At 43.4% G+C, this 22,335-nt stretch overlaps 1 protein-coding gene across 8 annotated transcripts; it reads left to right on the plus strand.

Moving 5' to 3' along the window:
• The first annotated feature begins 2,530 nt into the window (after nucleotides 1-2,530).
• LOC125433041 (glutathione S-transferase 3-like) lies at nucleotides 2,531-21,824 on the plus strand. 8 transcript variants are annotated; one of them, XM_048497338.1, is made up of 8 exons: nucleotides 2,547-2,669; nucleotides 7,413-7,457; nucleotides 12,046-12,164; nucleotides 12,353-12,404; nucleotides 14,060-14,192; nucleotides 15,696-15,837; nucleotides 17,116-17,247; nucleotides 21,132-21,824. In XM_048497338.1, exons 3-8 carry the CDS (start codon nucleotides 12,078-12,080, stop codon nucleotides 21,249-21,251), a joined length of 666 nt encoding a protein of 221 aa, XP_048353295.1. In that variant the 5' UTR covers nucleotides 2,547-2,669; nucleotides 7,413-7,457; nucleotides 12,046-12,077; the 3' UTR covers nucleotides 21,252-21,824. The 8 variants fall into 8 exon arrangements, with proteins under 8 accessions (XP_048353303.1, XP_048353356.1, XP_048353295.1 ...); XM_048497355.1 differs by having other exon boundaries at nucleotides 2,568-2,636; XM_048497364.1 differs by having other exon boundaries at nucleotides 2,610-2,713.
• Nucleotides 21,825-22,335: the final 511 nt, after the last annotated feature.

Below are 22,335 nucleotides of genomic sequence, written 5' to 3' on the forward strand. Positions count from 1 at the left end.
TTTCCCTTTGGAACTACAAAGAAAAAGGGGAAAATGTAAATAAAAAAAAGAAACACTAATCTGTTTCAATTGGTTTGTAATATAAAAAAATATTTCCCACTTTCTACCTCTAGGAAGGTGTTTTGCACATTCAGAAAAAAGCCACAATACACACCCGCCCCAATCCAGAAGTGTGCAAAAGTCAGGATTCTGAGGAGTCCTTTGCCTTTATGGAGGGGAGGGAAGGAGCCGAAAGTTTGGGAGGGGCATGACTCAGTGGAAGAAGCATCCAGTTGGCATTCAAGAAAGTCCCCAGTTCAATTGCTGGCATCTCTCCAGCTTTAAAAAAAACTCAGGTAGGAGGGTATGTGGAAGACTTTCCAACTGAGACCCAGCAGAGCTGTGTCCAGTGTGAGAGTGGAGCAAGGTGCTGACCCCAACAGACCAAAAGCGTCTGGCTTGGTATAAGGAGCTGCTTCACTGTGATGCATCCATCTGGTTTTTCATAGTGCTGTGTCTCCAGGAGAGTTTTTATCTGTATTTTTTTTAGGTTGGTTTTTTTCCAGTCTTTCTCTTTTTTTGTGAGGTGCTGGATAAATTGGCAATTTGGTCAATCCATTGTGTGCGTATGTGTTGTGTTTCATGGCTAATAGCCAAATGCCTATATCCTGTTGGTTTCGTGAAGTGTATGAACTGTTCTTGGGGCACTTTGGCACATTTCCAGAATAATGCACTTTCAATCCACTTTCACAATGGTGTAAGTGGATTTTTTGCTCTTTCATACAGTCAAAATCCAGCTGCAAAGTGCATTGAAAGTGGGCTTTGAAAATGCATTATTCTGCATGTGTGAAAGTGCTCCTTGGCCTCACTTCCAAAAACACCTTTTAGATGGTGGACATTTTGGCATCAGTTCGAAGTAAAGCATCATTGTGGACCTGCTGCTCTTAGGAAAGTGATAAAAAGAAGGAAAGTCTACAATTAACTTTTAATATATGCTGATCTTAAGAGGGATGTGAAGGGTGACTGATGGATGCACTTTCGGAGAAAGACAGCAATTCCCTGTACTGCTCTGTGGTGAAGGTGCTGTATTTGCCCAGAATTTGGGGTTGATTTTTTTGTGGAAGTATTTATACCCCATATTTTGGCCTTTGAGGTTAACCCAGTGTTCAGAAATGTCATCACAAGAAAAGAGTGGAAGTTGTGTTAAGACATTAGTATTGGAAATCCAAGATTTTGTCTGATTCTGAGTGGTAGTATCGGAGTGTGTTTATCTGCTTCTGATTAAGTACATATAATATTTATATATTGATTTGTACTGTTAAAATATTGTACTGCCATCTTTTTGACCATCTGAGTCCTCCAGAACAGCTAGCAATACAAACACATCCCACAAATTGCAAGCTCTGCCAGCCTCCCCCCCCCTCTCGCTAATTCCCTTGCAGCACACCTCCCTGCCCATGGATCACAGGGTTAGGGTTAGTGTCATACAGGAAAACAAATGAAAGCGATTTAGAAGTTCCTTTTAGGGCCCTTTTGTTTTATTTTTATATTTTTTTCTCAGCAGTAATAAAACATTTTGAAAGCATTTTGAAAATGTAAAAAAAATTATTTCCACTGTGTGGCATGAACCATTGCTGTGTTCAGATTTGTGAGTTGGGGCATGTTCTACAATGGGATGGTGACTGAAATGACCTGGTGCAAAAAATCGTTGTTGTGGTTGAGGAGGGTGGTCGCCTACATGGGTGGCCGGGGGGGGGGGTGTGTGTGCAAAACTCAGATTTTGCCCCGGGCTCCATTTTTCCTAGCTACACCTCTGGACCAAGTTTATTTTCCCGCACAGCTGCCTATCTCCCTGCCTGACGTCCATTCAAGCTGCCACTCAAAAACACAACAGCCAATCAGAACGCGGTACACTGGGCATGCTCAGACATGCTTCCAAAGTAAATACAGAAGTCCGGGTCATGTGGAGTAAACTGGAGCATTTCCTACTGGTCCTAGATCTGCTCCTGGGCAGAAGCAGGGAGCCATGCGTAGGCAGAAACTGGGATAAAATAGCCCTAAATGATCCAGATTCAACCCCGGTGTAATTGCGCCATGCAAAAATGGCCAAAATGTGTAGTAATATTTGAGCATCTACACAAAAGAAAAAGGGGTGGGGGTGGGGTTGTTCTTCTGAATCATGGTTGACATGCTATCACAATCTGGGATAATACATTTTCAGCAGTAGCATGTGGAACAAATGGACCTGAAGAGACAAGGGGGGGGGGGGCAAAATGATGGAGGAAAGGAGGTATGCGGAATGATTTAACAAAATGTTTCCAAGACGCAAGGTTTGACCACTGGTAAAATCTGTGATAAACTGTGCATGTGGGAAATTAACACACACACAGGCCTGCATGCAATGGAAAAGAGAGTGAACTACTTTTTTCCCCCTGTCTGATTGAACATTGCAGTAAACATAGATCTTCTGTAAAACATAGTGGTTTCAGCAGTTTTGGGTGCAGCTGCCTTTTTAAAAAATTTGTTATGCAACTCTGAATTTACAGATAGGAGGAGACTTCCCCCAAGTAGGTGGTGCTTCTGTAAAGCAGAAGCTTTACAAACTCGAAGGCACACTTTCTCAATGTGAAAGAAAACCGGCTTGGGCTGTGAAGAAGGTTTGTATGGAGCAAGGGCAGCTCAGCAACACGGTAACTCTTTCAATCTCAAGATGACTTAAACCAACTGCTTATAGGTATAAGGGTTCAATATGAGCGCAACTATTGGTAAAGGGGTGTACAGATCTATTTATTTAAAAGCTTGTATTATGCCTGTGAGTTTGCAGCCCTTTGATGTGAATGAGCTGGGAACAAAATTATTACATTTTAATCTGTTAAAGACGCATATTGTGGATTAGGAAGGGCAATGAGTGAGAGTACAAAATGGGGCGGGAGGAGAAGAAAAGTTTGAATTTCGGTTGAATGAAAGATAACAGGGAAATGTATGAGTCTGAATGACATGCCTGGACATTAACCTGCCACACCTGATCAAAGCCAGGTGAGAACTGCTGTGGAAAAAAAATCTCCGTGCGTTGGGAGTGGGGTTTGCTTGCGTATTATATTCCTATGGAAGAGGTTCTCTCTTTAAAAGAGAAAAGCTAGTGGCAATGCACTAAACTGTTATGGGGAAAACGGAGATGCAGGATATTTTATGTTCTCTCCTCAATATTACTATGCTGTTCAATATCACCATGCACTCATCCAGTGCTGCTTTTTAAATTTTTCTACAAAAACTGCCCTAAAGTGTTTGGTCTGCTTTTGTGCATAACACCACCTGGCAGTTTCATGCTGATATGACTCATCCAAAGATGAATTCAGGGCAGAGCAATATTAACATGAAATGTTTATATAGTCCTCCAGTGTTCAAAACGGTTCCCACAAATAATCCCCACTACGGCTCTGTAAAACAGGCTAAACCACTTTCCTCAGTGGTCGAATCCCCACTACCGTCTTAGCCAGGTTTCAGAACACAAACTAAACAGGTCTGAGGGACAACCTTCCCATTGCTTGTGTGGCAGATTCCGTTTCTGGCGCTCGTTCTCCCTGTTAATCTGTGTTCCGGCAGGACCTGGTTGCAAGTGACATAGACCCCATTAACACGGTTCAGAGCTGATCCGAGGGGAGGGATGAGGGTTGAAACCCTGATTCGTTTCCCGCCCTGGAGTGTGACATGGAATTTGTGCAACCAATCAGCGCTGCAGAAGGGACGTAAACATTAAACAGTCAAACGTGTAACCTTAAATCGTTAATGGTTTGCACAGGTAACGATTAACTGTTTGCAGTTAAACAGTTAAACGTTAAACTTTTACACGCTGGTTTTTTTGATCATGCCCCTACAATGTACGTTTCCGCAGCGGGAAAAGGTCCCGCCCCAACAAGGCACATCAGCCAATCAGGGGAGACCGGCGAAGTGAGCTAGCCTGGTAGTGGGGATTGCTAAGAGTTCTGCAACCGGTTGTGTCTGTTGTGTTCTTGCTGCGGTGGGGAGGGAGGAACTCCGATGACAAGGACACGGTTTCACAACAAACAGGTTTGGATCTGCGTGCAAATTTCAAGTGGGGATTCAACCAGTGTTTCATGGCTGTTGAAAAACACTTTGTGTGTCTTGTTGTTCAGTGTGCATCCTGATGAGCCAAATGTACAGCAAGTGTGAGTGAGCAAGTGAGATAACATATCAGAGAGAACAGACTGTTAATGGCGGATAGCAAGACATCAGTAGCCTATGGAGCAGTATTAATTTGCATGGAAATAATGACAATCAGCAGAAGTTTTCAGTCCCTGGTGTCCCGATGAAAAGATCAGGTAGAAAGTGATGTGAAAGATCTCTGCCTGAGAGTCCTGGGGAGCTGCTGCTTATCAGTGTAGACAGCACTAGCCTTTATAGATCAAGGGTCTAAGGCAGCTTCAGGTGTTCATGTGATGTGACACATAGAAAAGGCAAGAGGAACGATCACTGTGACCACCCCTCCCCATTTTAGATGCCCTTTTGTTCTTCCTTAGGACTACATATAAATCTGGCAGGTGTTACTGGCACTAGGCACTGTGATAATGTGTATTCAGCTTGCATGTCAAAAGCACAGATCCTTTGGCTTTTTAAAGAAAAAGAACAGTTAAGTGGCTTGCGTGCTGTGCACATCACATATATTATATGATAAAAACAAGTTGTGGCAACAAATTACTCTACCTGTTTTTTTACAGTTCTGAATATATTCATAGCCTTGTTTTTTAAACCTTGATGAGAATCTTCATGTGAACAATGTGCTGAAATCCAAAAATGCCCCCCCCCCGAAGACCTCTGATAACTTTAGACTGTACGTCTCAAAAATTTCAGCTAAATGCTTTAAATGAATTGTTTTAATTTGTATCGATACACTTTTTCACATAAACACTGTATATTGCAATGAGTTTTTACTTCTCCTGATTCAAGACAAAATGCTATCCTGGACGGACTCTTTTCTTTCCTGTTTAACCATGTACATGTTCCCAAAGCTGCTCTCTTGTGTTCTCACATACTTGTAAATACCCTGCAAGTCAGAAATAATGCTATTGTTAGAATAGCATCAGCAATAATTAATTACATTCATTTCTGTCATCAAAATGATCTCCCATAATTATCACACTTAATCACAGCTGCTGAGGTCTGTTCCTAGATCCTGATAGAATGACTAGATTCCCATTCAAAACTTCCTGATAGTAAGGGCTGTTTGACAGTAGAATTCACTACCCTGGAGTGTGGTGAAGTCTCCTTTGGAGGTTTTTAAACAGAGGCTGGACGGCCATCTGTCAGGAGTGCTTTAATTGTGTGTCCCTGCTTTGCAGGGGGCTGGACTCAATGGCCCTTGGCGTCTCTTCCAACTCTACAATTCTATGATTTATTTGGAGAATTTATACCAAAAAGGCTAGAAGTTCAGCCTATTTAGCAGTCATGTGGGAAAAGGAATTTCAGTATCATTTCTGCAGTACAAACCTACGTCTGCTTGAATAATTTTTAATTGTATTTATACTCTACCTTTCCTTCATGATAGAAATCAAGGTACGGCTTGAGGGAAATATCCCAGTCCAAATACTACCCAGATCCACTTAACTTGATCAAGGTTGCTGGATAACAGACATTTACAAACATACTCTGGAGTCTAGTGGTGGGATTCAAATAATTTAACAACCGGTTCTGGTGGTGGGATTCAAATAATTTAACCACTAGTTGTTTAGAGGCACTATTTTAACAACCGGTTCTGTCGAAGAGGTGCAAACCTGCTGAATCCCACCACTGCTGGAGTCTCTCTCTTAGGTATACAAAAACCACCTAGTTGAAAACTGGGACCTCAGTGGAGGATTGCAATGATCAACCAGTCTTTTCTGCCTCGTCCTTCAGCATGTAGATTGCCTCATGTGTGTATTGTCTGGGCTTCATTGTCTCTCATTTAAGTGCTGGTGACATCCATTTCCTGTTTCAGCACTCCTAGGCCACCACTGTTAACCACCCAAGATACAGAGTGAGAAAAATTTGACTTGTTATCTAGGCATGCTACTCATCTTTTTATTTCTGTGTAACTGTTACAGAATTCAGAGGAAGAAAATAATAGTGTTGAACCTAGCAAGCCACTTGATTCTTGCTGATCTCTGTACCCTCAGTTACATTGTAGGCTCAGCAGGTGGGTTGGCAGTATCCTACGAATGGAGACTCTGCCCCGTTGGAATGAGCTCAGACACCAGGAAGGAACTTGGGGTCAAACTAGCCGTTCCCAAGACCCAGCTCAGGTTTGCCGCAGCCGCACAGGGAGGAGGAGGGGCTGCTGCCTTCTCCTCAAGCACTTTCCTCGTGTGGAGTCAGTGCTGTAGGGGAGAGGTAATTTCCCCATTTTTACTGCTCCAGATGGAGTATTCTGTACATGTGGAGCTGCAAAAAAGGGGAAGTAACTCCCCATGAGAAAAGGCCTTGTGGGGAAGACAGAAGACCTTTCTTCTTGCACAGTCGCATTTTAAGCCCAGACAGGTTCCACTTTATTTTTAAATAGCCATTCCCCACAACTGCTTTGCGGTTGCAGGGATGTTGATCAATTTTGTTTCCGATTTGGAAACATCAAATATTGAAAAAGAATGTCAAGATTTGAATTCAAACTTTTGGTTTCTTAATTAAGGCTTCCAAGCCTCCACTGGGGGTAGAGAAGCCTCTGCCCCCCAAGCTCCCATTTCTTGTCACTGCTTGGAGTGCCAGTGGGATAAAAAAATACATACAAAAATGGCTATCAGGCCAACAGCATGGCACCACTTCCAGAAAAAAAACCAGAAGTAACACCATAGGTTTTACCATAGAGTTTCTAGCTATTGCTAGAGAGGTATAGTCATTTCTGGGTCTCTCTTGGAAGTAATCTCTCTCTCACACACACCCCATGTCTCTGCTCCTAGTTCTTCTTCTGCTAGTTTTGCTAGGGCTGCCTGGCAACCCTACTCTTAATCCATCTTGAATTGCAGCAAATTGTTTGGTTTGTCTCCCACCATATAGTCCCAGTCTTACAATAAACAGTTCAGATATGTAGACTGACAGTGTTCTTTTGAATGGTAGTATATTTACAGAATAATATGGGCATGGCAACATCTAATCCATCCATTAATGGTGGGAACGTTAACAGGCTTTGGATTAAGTGTCTACATTTCACCAGGCCTTTGAGCTCTAATTGCTGTGACTCAACCAGCCTCTTTCGCATCTCATGTTTTTGTTGGTTATATACTGTTAAGAATTTTTTTGTGTGTGTTCCGCATTGTGGTTCCATCTTGGCCCCAATTCCTTAACTCTTTATTTTTTACCTGGTGTTTTTACGACTGCTTATACTGTGATCTTTCCTTTAAAAATGATATCAGATTGGCACATGTTTTCATGCATAATTTCTTTTTCAGGTTATTCTTCTCTGAGAATCCATGTTCCCCCAGCCACTACAGATTGTGAGTCTGCATACTCACTACTCCATGTGATCCATTTTCCTCTTCTTCCTCCACCCACAATTCTCCTCATCTACGTCCGACCCAGAGGCATACTGGGGGGAAATGGCGCCCCCTGAGCTTATAAAAGCAAAGGCCTCCCGCACGGAGCCTTCCAGTTGCTTCTCTCCTCCCCAGAGGGGAGGGCAGAAGGGACTGCTGGCTGCTGGCTCTGAGCCGGCAGTCGGGAGGGGAGCGAGGTTTAGGGGGGTCCTCAAGTTTCCTTGGGCCCGCCCATGTTGATGATGACATGGGCTGGACTGAGGCGCCAGAAGACGACAAGGCAGCAGGACTTCCTGCTGCCTTGCCATCTTCCTGGTCATGTAGGGGGCCAATTTTGCACCCCCATGTGACCAGATCAGTGGCACCTGGGGACAGAGGGTACCCCCTGTCCCTAGGCAAATACGCCACTGATCCAACCTCTCTCCTCTCATTTCAGGGTGCTTTGAAGTCACTAATCAGGGTGCCTTTTCAAGATGATAACTGGCACATGGGCTTGTGTACTCACCAGACACCTAAAAAAAAATCAACATTCACAGCCTTCGTACCCATGACAGAAAAATCAATATGGACACCCTCCTGCCAAACTCTCTCAAAACATTATACAGTCATCCTAACTATAAAGTTTACTGCAGGTCCAGGGACCATCTGCACACAGAAGGTTACTTTTCTTCTACCTAGGGTTGCCAGTCTCCAGGTGAGTCCTGGAGATCTCCCAGAATTACAAGATTTCCAGCCACCATCTGGAGGCTGGCTACCCTGGGGCAATCCCATGCTGAGTCAGGCCACTGTAAACCCTCCACTAGCAATGTTGGCTGGCATAGTGGTTCTGCAACGTGTTGTTTCTCCCAGGAGCATGCAAACCCATGAGAAAAGCATGCATATTAGGTTAGGCTTCACTGAAGTTCTTGATTAATTCCAAAAGCGTTGTGTACAATAGATGCTTTAACTGCCTTTGCTTAACATGGTAACAAATATACGACAGCCTCCATATTTAAAATCTAACAATATTCTTCAGAAACCATTGCAAGGAGAAGCCACAGAGTACATCAAATAATCAGAGGCTGTAGTCAGTTTTTAAGTGATCATAACTTTATGTCATTTGACACTTAAGATATACTCAGATACAGGTACAAAAGAACAGAGCATGCATACTTCACAATTCTGAATAATACTTGCACTGTTCAATTTCCACTTCTCTTAGCAAAACAAAATGCTGCAGGGATTGGTTGGGCTCTTGCTTCAGTATATATTTTGGCTCAAAAAGCTGCCTTTTAAAGCTAAGGTGAAATAAATAACTATGTGAAAAAGCTCCCCTTCCTCCATTTTGACAGTCATGTTCCCCTTAACAGCAATGCACGATCTGTCCCATTTCCCCCAGCACTCTGCATATCATACTGTGGTACTAGTGGTGTATTACCCTAGGGACAGGGGGTACCCTCTGTCCCCAGGTGCCACTGATCTGGTCACGTGGGGGTGCAAAATTGGCCCCCTACGTGACCAGGAAGATTGCAAGGCAGCAGGAAGTCCTGTTGCCTTGTTGTCTTCTGGTGCCTTCGGCCCTGCCCATGTTGTCATCGACAAGGGAGGGGTCAAGGAAGTCAGAGGACCCCCCAACCCCCACCCCTCTGCCAGCTGCCAGCTCCGAGCCAGCAGCTGGCAGTCCCCTCTGCTCTTCCCTCTGGGGAGGACAGAAGCAACTGGAAGGTTCCATGCTTAGGCCTTTGCTTTTATAAGCTCGGGGGCATGGCCTAACCACTCCAGGCATAGCGGGAGGGGGGGACCCAGAGAATGGGCACCATTTTTTCCCGGTACCTCTCTGTGTGGTACATACTGCTCAGCAGCCATTTAAAAGGATAATAACACACCAGGGCAATTTATTACTTGCCATGAGAGGATTAAAAAAAATCTGGGGTCACTTCCTTTAAAGTGGTTGTGGGAGTGAATGTAAGGGAACATCTCTCCCCAGATGAAGAGCCGGAGTTGTAGTGGTTAGAATATCACAATGCAATTCTATGCAGAATTATTTCTGTTGGAGCTCACTGAATTCTATCGGATTGCACTGTCAGACAAGGATGAGGGAGAACTAGATTAAAATCCTGTCAGCCATGAAGCCATGAGTAGGTCAGAAATGAACTTGATATAGATGGACAAATCCGATCCTTCTTATGCCATGAAAGGAAATATATGGGCATCCATATATCACTGTGAATCCACATCTCTTTAAATGGCCCCATTAACCATGTTAGGAAAGGAGAAATGAAGCCAGATGCTCTGGAAACTCCTCCCTTCTCCCTGGATGTGCTTTGCCAAGATTGATTTCATTTCAGCTAACATGAATGCCTATTTTTAAATAATTCAATAGTTACCCTTTTCCATGGAAGTGTATGGGGAACAGAAAAAAGAGGATGAAATAACCCCAAATTGGCCATTGGAGAAATGACACACTGATGAAGGGCACTAAAAATGCAACCTAAATGCGTGTTGCTTCTGTGTAAATTGATATATTCCCTGAATACGTGGCTGATATTCCTTTAATTGGTGAGGCTGATACTTTGCTGGAGAAGAATGCCAAACAGGTGGAGTCAGTTTGTGGTTTGTGTGTCAAGTCTGGAAGCTTTCTGCTAGCTGTTAATGCAGCATTAGAGAGTCCCAGCTACTCTTGAACAATTGAATGGTTGGAAAGCCGACAGTATGGTGTCGGATAAGCGATACTAATATTTACACCACAGTGACTGCACTTCATCTTGTATTGGATGTCTAAGACTTACCTGTAAGAAAAATAGGAAAGCATTGACAATATAGACAATTATGCTAATTTCCTCGAAGATTGGAGAATCGGTTTTATTGACACTAATAAGTATAAGAATATCAATGTATATACACCTTGGTTGATAGGTATACTCTATTGTGATAGATGTATTATCAATGTTAGGATCAGTTGAAAATATATTTATGCCAGTTTTGCAGCTTTAGTGTGCAATGTATTTTCCTCCTTTTTGCCATATACTTGCTGTTCCTTTGGCACACTGATTTCATACTTATTTATTGTGGGACCCTAAAGTGTCAGGATGTGCTTTCTCCTTCCATCAAAGGAATGCCCTCAGGTGAGGGAGAAGGAACTCCCCTCTCCTAGGTTAATGGACCTTTCTCTTCCTTTCATTTCCTTTGATGCTTGGAACTATATATAACTAGGAATGACCCTGGTGCCAACTCTGAGGGGGCAGCCACAGGTGGCTGGTCTATCACTGCTCTGGCCTTGGGCATTCTCGCATCCCCAATGGTTCTTTCTTTACACTGTGTCTTTCTCACATTCCATGGGAAAAGGGAGGGGGGATTTATGGTTGCTGCATGGGGATAAAGACAGGGGCAACTGCAAATGTGGTCAGAACTGGCTTTTGCAAAGCCAGGTACGTGCTGTTGTTATCAATAAAGACTTCTGATCAAAAATCCAGAGTCCCTTATTGACTTCAGTCATAGAACCTGACATTAAGCCAGTTCTGACCACATTTGCAATTGCCCCTGTCTTTATCCCCACGGACAGGTCACAGTAATTTTGCAGGGAAGTTAAAAGGCCAGAAGAGATGGGGAAGGTTTAAAGGCAAAGTTGGTATTGCTAATACACACTTTATGAAATGGCCATGAAATACAGCTTGGTGCTCATAAATGCTATATATTGATAAATACTCAATATGAAAAAAACTTAATGTTAACTGCTGTGAATTTACTGCATTTTCTGCAGGGGATGGAATTTCTTTGCAAGTATTTCTCAAGGAAATTTAGGAATGAGTTCCACTTTAAGAAGTCTGAAAACTACTGCCATAGGGAATAGCAGCATGATGTAGTGTTAAGAGCACGTGGACTCTAATCTGGAGAACCGGGTTTGATTCTCCACTCCTCCACATGAGTAGCAGACTCTTATCGGGTGAACTAATTTTGTTTTCTCACTCCTACACATGAAACCTGCTGGGTGACCTTGGGCTAGTCACAGTTCTCTCAGAACTCTTTCAGCCCCACCTACCTCACAAGGCATCTGTTGTGGTGAGAGGAAGGGAAAGGAGTTTGTAAGCTGCTTTGAGTCTCCTTGCAGGAGAGAACGGCAGCGTATAAATCCAAACTCTTCTTCACCCTTTCTTCCACCTCCACATTGCTGTGCAGGCAGACACCTCACTTTTCAATAATACAGACACACGCTTTTTGATCAAACACATTAGGAGGGCTGGATGGGAATACCAGAGAGGTGCCCAAATCTTGCTTTCCCAGTAGGACTTGCTGCACACAGCCTAGCAAGGGAGAAACAGAGCTGAACACTCAAGTTCTAACCTTTTCCTCTGCAGGAAATAAACTTTCAAGCCATATTGCAATTAAGTCTGAAAATTCTACCAGTGGGTTTTCCTTCTGTAGTTACCTTTTCCGGCCTTATGTACTACAATTTACCATACTTAATCAGTTTTCAGCAAGAAGTATAAATCTTAACTATTATAAATGTTCTGTTACTTTAAAAAATACTGATCTCGATTAAATTTCAGGATTATTCCTTTCCTCTTTGCAGTATACACACTAAGAAATCAGCTCAGAAGCAACATGTCTGAGAAACCAAAACTCACCTACTTTAATGGCAGAGGGCGTATGGAATCCATCCGGTGGTTGTTGGCAGCAGCCGGAGTTGAGGTTAGTTGCGGTTTTCTTTAAAAAACAACAACCCCAGAGTAAAATCAATATCCTTGTTTGTTCTGAAATGTGAACTGTGGATTGCCCATTTCACAGCTCACATTCTTAACCGTGCAAAAAACTTTGCTGTAAAAAGAACATACATGAAATGTAGGGATAGATAATTTCTCTTGCTGTTTTTTAAACAGTTCGTGGAAGAATTTTTGGAAACAAAAAACCAGCTTTCGAAGCTCATCAAAGGTAAATGTTACCAGCGCTGAAGCACTCAGTGGGTGGGCGTGGGGAGATAGAGGGATGGTTTCCTTTCATATTAGGTCAGACCCAGTTTAGCCTGTGGTCAGTCCACCATCAGAAATTCATCGTGATGTCTCTGTAGAAACCATGCACTTAGCAAGCCTGAATTAGATTTCAGATGAACTCTTTGAAATCATTATGGCCAGTTATCAATCATTTCCAAGAACAGAGTTTCTTGAAATTAAATCGAAAACTTTAATTAATGTGGCTTACTGCAAGATATCTTACCTTCTACAAAAGTCACCATATATTCATGTTGAGTAGTGTGTGCACTTTTTCACTACACAAGTCTGCAATGGCATTGGTGGTTAGTAGGACTGCCAGGTTTCCTACTATGGCAGGAGTCCTTTGTCTGGCAACACATACTTCCTGCTGCCGCTTCGTCAGCTGATGAGAGAAAACCCAATTAAAAATTGCTGTTGGCACAATAGCATGACATCATCACTTCTGGGTAAAGCTGGAAGTGATGTCCTGTCGCTGTAGTTTCCAGTGATTCCTAGAGCAGCATGACTAAGGCCCCTTCTGCACATGCAGAATAATGCACTTTCAATCCACTTTCACAATGGTTTGCAAGTGGATTTTGCTATTCCGCACAGTAAAATCCAACTGCAAAGTGGATTGACACGCATAAGAGAATCTTAGGCTGATTCCGCATGGGCCAAAAACAGTGGTGTAAAACAGTGTGAAAATGGTGTAAAAGGGTTTAAAACAGTGTAAAAGGATTTATACCGTTTTCACACTGTTTTCACACTGCTGTTTTTGGCCCATGTGGAATCAGCCTTAGCCACTTAGAGGACTCCCATTAAAAAGCATTGGGACTGTGGAGGACAGGTATACCACCCATTGAGAAGTATTGTCCAGCTGCAAATAAAATGTTGAGCACAAGCTGAGGGTGAAACTGACCAGAGAGAAAAATGGTCAAGCAAGAAACAGCCTGATGCCTTTGGGCAGGCTGACTTGGAGCCACCTTTTTAAAGACTTCCCCTGGACATCTTATTTTGAGTGTGCAGAATGAAAAGAGGCAGTTGTTTCTTTTTAAGTCACCTCTTTTTTTGTGCTGTGCAGACCTACATTTATGGGTTGGTTTGTCATTGCCTTCCCCAGTCATCTTCACTTTGTTCAAGCTGGGTACTCATTTTACCAACCGTGGAAGGATGGAAGGCTAAGTCAGTCTTGAGTTGGCTACCCAAAACCAACTTCTATTGGGACTGAACTCAGGTCATGAGCAGATTTTTGACTGCAGTACTTCAGCTTACCACTCCGTACCATGGGACTCCTGGCACTGGCACTTACTCCCGGCAAAATGTTAATCGGAGTGTGCTGTCAAACATCATCAGTCAGGGAACTTCTCTGAGATGGAAACGTTTGTTTCTTTGTCAGGTGTACAGTCAATGCATTAGATGTACAGCTCAAAATTCATTTTAAGGTAGGATATAATGGAAAGGTGTATAATTACATTCAATTTGGACAAATTTAGCCTAGCTGTTTGGTTTCTGAATGTGCTTAACAATGGTTAGCTCTTGTTGTATTTCCTTAATTCCACAGAATACCCTATCACAATACAGGACTGACAAATAATGCTTTCACTCCCTTTTCCACAGATGGGTGTTTGCTGTTTGATCAAGTCCCATTAGTGGAGATGGATGGGCTGAAGCTGGTCCAAACAAAGGCCATTCTCAACTATATAGCCGAGAAATACAAACTCCGTGGGAAAGACCTGAAAGACAGGGCACAGTATTGTATCATGATTCCACCTCCTTTCGTTTACAGTTAAAACAGTTAACATTACAATATTCACACATGCTCCTCAGTGTGCATTAAGTAGGACTGTGAAGCAGCTGTTTCATTTGTCCCATATGTACTGATGGGGCGCATACAGATTTTTTCCAAAAGGGCAGTTAGTGGTTTTGTGGGGTCATTTATGATCAGGGAAACAGCATGGACATAAAGGTCTAAGCACTCTCTCTCTACACACAGCAGTTTGGATGCATGGTAAGACCAAAACCCCTTGGGAATGGAGTTCTGAGCATGCAGAAACAGCTGTGGGGGTTCTGTTTATCACACTGTGGAGTATCCAGAGGCATACAGGGTCCAAACGGCACCCAGAGACAAAACCAAACAGTGCCCGGAGATAAAACCTTGCAGTGAGGGGGGGGCAAGGAGCACAGCCCCACCCCTGCACATCCCTGCTGCTAGCTCCTGCTAGGAGCCTACCTGCAGGGAGCTCGGGAGGGCGGAACCTCCCCACCTGTGGAGCATGGAGAGTTGGGCCTCCCTCATCCCCACCCCCTGGTCTGCATGGAGATCAGGGATGTGCCTCCATTCCCCTGCTTTTAGCAGGCCCAGTCCTGCCTTCAACTATGTTTTCAAGTTATGGTGAGCATTTGAAATGCTCGCCCATAACTTGAAAACATAGTTCAAGGCACTGAGCTATCCGCACTTACTTTAATTCAGCCAGCAGCCTGAATTACTTTAATTCAGCTGATTTTGCGCCCCCCACATGACCAGATGGCGTGCGCCCGGACACATGGGTTACCCCATGTCCCCGGGCAGATATGCCACTGGGAGCACCACATGCTGTAGTCAGTACACATGGAGATCCACAGGGAAGAAAACAGTCCCTCTCGTGGCACCTGGTTTGGCCTGGGAAAACAGTATAGGTGGGCTAGCTGAAGCCCCCCACCCTCAGTGCTGTACTTCCAAATGTCAGCTTCCCAATGTTGCATGTGACTGCAAGTCTAATAAAACCCGCAACCTGACTTGTGTCGAGGCCTCACTATAACCTCTTTCACAAGGTGGTTTTTTGCAAATATTAGACAATGTATGCAATGCATAAAAATGTAATAAATAAATCATAAATAAATTTAAAAATAGATTTATTGATAAAGGGTTTGAATAAGAACAACTTTCTAAAATTTCAGGGTCTTGGAAGAAATAAATTGGAATGTAGTTCTTCAGACGTTATTAGATTGACAATTCAATCCTAAACAGGGTTGCACCATTCTAAGCCCATTGATCTTGATGGACGTAAAAGGGTGTAACAGCATAAAACTGAACTGTTAGACTTTTGATTTGAACAGGCTAATGGAGCTAAATTGTACCTTTACTAAATAGACAGACTTTTTAATAAGTTGCAGTTTAAAACATTTATTCTATTTTATATTACATTCATTTATTCTATTTTGTATATTATATTATATTTGGCTTCACTTTATTCTCCCTCTCCTGTGCACACAGAATTGATATGTATGTGGAAGGCACTATGGATCTAATGGGAATGTTTTTAATGTATCCATTCTCTCCACCTGAGCAAAAAAAGACTCAGCTTGCCTCCATCATCGAGAAGGCCACAACCAGATACTTTCCAGTCTATGAAAAGGTATGTCACAGTTATTTCTGCTAAGTGCTGCATATTACTTTGGATAAATGGCAGAGGCATTTAAAAGGCATTAGAAACACAGGACAGATATTTGTGCCAGCTCATTTTGATCATCAGTTTTGTTTCACCATGTGCTGGATCACAGACAGCTGTCATGGGCCATCACCTGGAGAGTGATGAGTCTTCAGGGGATGAGCAGGTATAATTCTGCTTAGTTTTGTTCTATTTACTCTAATTGGTTATGCAGTGGAGATCTTTGTAACCTGTGATTTTTAATTACAACAAAAGAAGAGTGCAAGTGAAAAAAAATAGACATTGGGCGTTTCCCCACTCTCCACAATCCCCCCTATGCCACGCGCTGCTCTCAGCGCATGGCATCCCTGGTGCACGCCCGGGCTCTGCGCGGGGTCATCAAAAGGCGCCGTTTACAAGAGTGCCAGGGATGCCGCGCGCTGAGGGGGTGCGACAGCGGCACCGTCGGGGCGGCTACACAGTCGCCGCCCCTGTCATGGGGAGTGCCTGGGGACCCCGCGCTACTTGAGGAGAGTAGCGCGGGGCTTAAGGTTAGTGGGGAAAGGCCCATTGGGTGCCCAGACTTGGACAGCCCAGGCTAGCCCAATCTCATCAGATCTTAGAAGCTAAGTAGGGTCAGCCCTGGTCAGTGTTTGGATGGGAGACCACTAAGGAATACCAGGGTTGTGATGCAGAATCAGGCAATGGCCAACCATCTCTGAACATCTCATGCCTTGAAAGTCACTATAACTCGGTGGCAACTCGACGGCAAAAAAATCCATCGGGTATAATTCTGCTTAGGACGGCACTGTAAACTTGGTAAGACTGATCCTGGTATATCTTTCCACAGAGAAGTAGCAAGTAGGTAATAGTATCTTTAATAATTAGTTAGGTTTGGAAATTCTCTTTCAGAGCTGTTAATTAATTCAAATTGCTTCGATTGTCCTTGACAAATTAGCATTCCAGAAGTGGAATGGTGTGGGAGACTGAAATGGTTCCCCACTGGTTTCTGCATTCTTCAGTTTACAGCATCTGCTATGCACCTATGAATTCTCTTCAGCAGCAATAGATCCAACTGTCCAATATAAGCTTGAGGCCACATGGAGAAAAGGCTGTCTAGAAAAAACTACTAAATATAAACCACTCAAGGACACTGCATGGATGGCTGTGGCACATGTGACACCTGAAACGTCTCCTAGAGTTGAGATGGTGTCATCTACCTGACCTACCTTTTACCCAAATGAATGGCATTTTTTCCTTTTCTAGGCATTGAAACAGCATGGGCAGCAATTTCTTGTCGGTAATTGCTTTAGCTGGGCAGATGTACAACTGCTTGAAGCAATTTTAATGGTAGAAGAGAAAAAACCTGATGTTCTTTCGTCATTTCCTCAACTGCAGGTAATCAGTCAATATATCTAATTCTGAACATGGCCAAAGCTGTGGATACTTAAATCTGGAGATTTGAGTCATGAATAGGCAAAACAGAGCATTCTACAAATGTAAGAATAGTCCCAAGTCTGCAGAAAAATCTGAAATATAAAATAATAAAAACAAAACATTGGAGACTAATATCCCCACAATAATAGAAGCAACACCTGTTGTTTTAAGAAACTAATACTCTCTGTAGTGGTCATTGTGGGGGTTGCTTGGCAATCACAATTTTACCAGCCTTCAGGCTTTGATTTCTGTCAGGAAAAGGAAGGTGAAGGGCCTAAAGTCTTTGAAGGGGAGCTCACTGGGGCCGCAATTGTCAGCAACCACTGGCAGACCCAGCTGCTCACTTCTATTCAACTGTGATGACCTGGTTGGTGTTTAAGACTAGGATCAGTGAAACCCCGGTTCAAGCATCAGGGTGTGTAGCAATAAGAGAGTAAGACAAAGCCTGGCCCAAGACCTACCTTGTGCTTATATCATGGTGAGCTGGTAAGCCCTGAGGTGGCAGAGGAAATTGAAAGATATTGCCACTCCTTTCATACCCAGTTACCCTGGCTTCAGGAATCCTGTTCCTGGTAGTCTATGGTTGCTCAGTAGAGCTGGCCCTGGTAAACATGCCAGCCTTTCTCTCTGGCCTATACAAGCACTACCTTCAGGTGAGTATGAGCCATGCAAGAACTGTAACTGGTCCTGTCATGTTTATTTCCATGTTCCATGTCCAATATTTATACATGGTAGCCACAGCAAATCATAATGATAATAATGACAAATGTGAAACAGATCAGGCTCAGAAAACAACTAAGTAATGGTACCCATATTCTCTAAACACATACCAACCTGTGTAGATATGGTTCTAACTCAGTAAACAGAGGCTTGAATCCACAGAAACATTTCCACAGATAGAAGGGTACTCTTTGTGGAAAGTGACTGTCTCACCTTACTCTTTCCTCTGAAGTCCCAAATACAGTGGCATACTGGGCCTAAATGGCACCTGGGGGCATGACTGCCTCCCCCCCTCGCCCCCCACCTGCTCCATCACCCCCCTCTTGCCCAGCTCCCTGTGCGCCACTTATGGGAGCCAGCAGGGAGGGTGGTGGGGGTGGGGCTCTGTGACAGGCACCTAGGGGCATGGGATACCCCATGCCCCTATTAGCAGTACGCTGCTGCCCAAATACACCCTTAAATGCAGCTGCTGGGTGATACCCCCCCCCCCCCATCAGCGGCATTTCTGGTGGCATTTTAGACTACAGAAGGAAGGGAAAGGTGGGAAAGTCATGCTGCAGGGAGGGAAATCCTTCTGTCTTTGAAAACTCTCTGTTGGATTCAAAACTTACATTTCTTTTGGTTCTCACAGGTTATTTTGTGAAACTACATCCCTTCTGCAGTCTCATAGAGCTGTTGGCTCAAATTTTAACACGGGCTAATGCCCAAAGAGAATTTCCTGGGAAATGATACTCTTTAATGCTTCCAGTGAACTCTACAAATGCCAATTCAGAGCAGAAAGACAATGAGGCAGAATACCGCTCATACCAGATGCAGGCATGAGGAACTCACAAGTCTGAGGCACATGCTTAGGGCAAATGTGTAAAGAAGCAAAAGAAAAAAAATCATTATCCTTCTGGTGCAGTTCTGCGGTCCAGAGCTGAATCCATACAATACCAGCCCAGAGCTTGCTCAGCCTAGAACAGTGGTGGCGAACCTATGGCACGGGTGCCAGAGGTGGCACTCAGAGCCCCCTCTGTGGGCACGCGTACACAGAGTTCGTCATGTGATAATAATGTAATTATTTCAGGGAGATTATTAGCATTAAACCTAAGACCTAGTTTTGGGGAAGCAGTGTAGGTAATCTGTTAAGTGCTGTTAAACCCTACTGATTTTCATGGAAAGAACGAAAGCGTGAACCTTTACCTGGGAGTAAGCTCGGTTGCTGGCAATGGGGTTTGCTTCTGAATAAACCCTCCTAGGGTCGTGATTCACCCATTTGAAGCGCTGCACAGTTGCTTCAAAGCAAAGCCACCGACTACCACCAAGCTTACTCCCGAGTAACACATGCCTTGGAGCCAACCTTTTTTAATACTAAAACCTCAGTATTCAGGTTAAATTGCCATGTTGGCACTTTGTGATAAATAAGTGGGTTTTGGGTTGCAGTTTGGGCACTCGGTCTCGAAAAGGTTCACCATCACTGGCCTAGAAGCTATAATTGTTTCTGTAGAAAAATAATGATGCCAGAGGAAGAATCTTTTTTGGCAAAAGGCACAATCCTGAATGTAATCTTACCACTTGTGGGTGCTGGCCAAGGCATCACCTTTCTGTTTTTCTGGATGTTGCCTAATCTTTTCTATCTAGTATGAGTGAATTAGGTGTATCTCTTTTCCTTCCTCCAACCTCTGCCTTTGTCCTCTGTGGGCCAAAGATTTCTGGCATCACTTGAATGCAGGTTTAATGCATATCAAGGGGATGGGCAGCCCTTAGCATCAAAACTGGGTCTGTTACTTGAATTAGTCTGGTCTGTTCCCTTTTTGGTTGGGGAATTAGCTCGGAACAGATGCGAGAGCCGAGGTAATGAGATCTTCTAATTATGTATACAGATATCCGCACAAAAACCCAAAATAAGGAGAAGGTTTACAATTGTATTAAATTTTATTAGGGATTAAAATAATAAACATTCAAATGCAAGCTGCAAACATGCACAGAGTTTTAAGGAGCCTAGGATGTAAAGAGAGGTGATCAGTAGAGGGGGATAGAAGAGAGCATTGAGGGAAGGGCAATATTTACACATCCAGAAGATGTAAAAGACAAGAAGTAAAAGACCGCCACTGCTCACAGAGAAACGATATCGGGCACAAGGAATGAAATCCAGGGGCAAATTGCCCTCTTTTGGGAGGTTCAGTTACAGGAAAATTGACCCTTTGGCTATAAGAGGGGCAATTTTCCTGAAACAAAGCAAAGTTCCATTGAAAAAGTTCTATCTCCCCCTCCCCCTCCAAAAATTGGCTAGAAAAATGCTACCTGTATGTCTCTTACTGTGCACATGCTTGACTCTGGCCATGCTATTGCTCTTTGCTAGGGCCATTGGCAGTGGTGGGATTCAAATAAGTTATCAGCTGGTTCTTTACAAGCACCAGTTGTTTACAAGCACCAGTTAACAACCAGTTCTGCTGAAGTGATGTGAACCTGCTGAATCCCACCACTGGCCCTTGGGCACTTCCACCTTGCAAGCTCAGAATGATGTCACTCCTTCCGGCCTCCCTGCACCCTAGCAAAGCACAGCTGTGGGGTCAGAGGCAAGCACATGCGCAGCAGGAGATAGGGAGATTCGCTCCACTTCCAGCCTCCCCAGCCATGTGCTGCACAATATGTGTCTGAGAGTAGCATGTGGTTTGTGAGCTGTGGTTTGGCCACCCCTGTACTAGAGAATGTGTAAAGGGATGAGGTTAGTCATAGCAGAGTCTTGCAGGATTGTGCCCAGGCATATTGTGGTATGTTCAGATATCTGGGAAAGTGCAACACTGATATGGGAGTATCCCACATGATCTGTCAATCTTAGTTTACAGTACAATCCTAAACCGAATTGCAAACCCGCTGATTTCAATAGACTTGGGAGGCGTAACAGTGTTTTGCATTGCACTGTTAGATGCTTGCATTCCAGTGTGGAATCCAAGCAGCAACCATGCCACACGTGAACAACATCCCAACTCTGTACTTCGGTTATACAACAAGAAGTTTCTATTTGTGATAGTTGGTTTATTTTGGAAGAGTTTCTGAAGTTACATAGAGCATGCTTTAAAGGGGTTTTGTACAGACTAAAGAAGCAATTCTGTTACTTTCCTGTTTAATTTCTGCCCTAGGCTTTCAAAGAAAGAACAAGCAACATCCCTACTATTAAGAAGTTCCTGCAGCCTGGGAGCCAAAGGAAACCGCCTCCTGATGATGCATATGTAGCCACTGTGATGAGCATTCTCGCCTAAGTATGGCATCATGTGTCAAGAATGCTTGCCAGTTCATGTGCAAATGCTGAATATCAGAAGGCAGTTAAAATTAAATGATCACGTTTATAATTGAAAGCAGTAAGTGAGAATGTAGAATGCTGAGCAGTCGTCGCTTCTTTGAGTGTAGCTTGCTTTACAGATCATTCAGTTATTTCATTGAAAATGTTAAATATAAAGTAAGAGAATGTACTATTTGTTGGAAGTGAAAAACCTGTGTGCTGTCTCCTGCCTCAGTGACAGAGGGGGGCTGATTAGTGAGTCAGACAGCTAGAGGGGTCAAACCACTGGCCATCCTTTTTTCTACTGATCTGACACTATCCCTTTGATATGTAGATTGCTATTGTTAGGGAACTTCCTTTCTTCTTCCTGCTGCTTTTCCACAATCCACCTTTCTTGCACGCACACTTCTCCATCTTGCAGCATATAGGGAGAGATGCAGACAGCATCTCTATCCATCTAGCTAGTCAGATTAGACTACACAACCTATCTCTCCACTTTCCTGTCTAGAATGGAGTTCTCTAATAAAGATTCCTTTATATTCATTTAAAATTACAAAATGGCTCCAAGTTTCTTTTGTTCTCAGCACACATGCACACACGGGGGGGAAACCCTGCTATATTTTTCCACTGTGCACTCTGCTGTAGTTTTTAAAAAGTGATTTCTTACTAGTGAGAAATATCAACATTATCCATTTTGGAAAATATCAAATACGTCATTTCTGTTATGTTTCATGCCCAGTGGGAATTATTTTTAATGCAAAAACACATTTGTAAATTTCTCTTTGGATGCACGACTGAGCACTATTTGCTGAACCAACATACAACCAGTGAGCACATGAAAACTGGGGCTGATGTGGCGGGGAAATTACACCATTGAGTGAGGCCACTTATACCTGTGCGTAACAGTAAAATCCAAACAGAATTGCATCCAAATCCACTGGATTAGAAGAAGGCAATTCTGTTCAGGGTTGTAGTAAATTATATGCCTGAAAAGAAATGTTAAAACATAACACAAGGAGACAGAAAAAAACTCAAAATACAACCTTTCACATTGCCTACTGTCC

The sequence above is a fragment of the Sphaerodactylus townsendi genome, linkage group LG01, assembly GCF_021028975.2.
Source record: "Sphaerodactylus townsendi isolate TG3544 linkage group LG01, MPM_Stown_v2.3, whole genome shotgun sequence".
NCBI classification, from domain to species: Eukaryota; Metazoa; Chordata; class Lepidosauria; order Squamata; family Sphaerodactylidae; genus Sphaerodactylus; species Sphaerodactylus townsendi.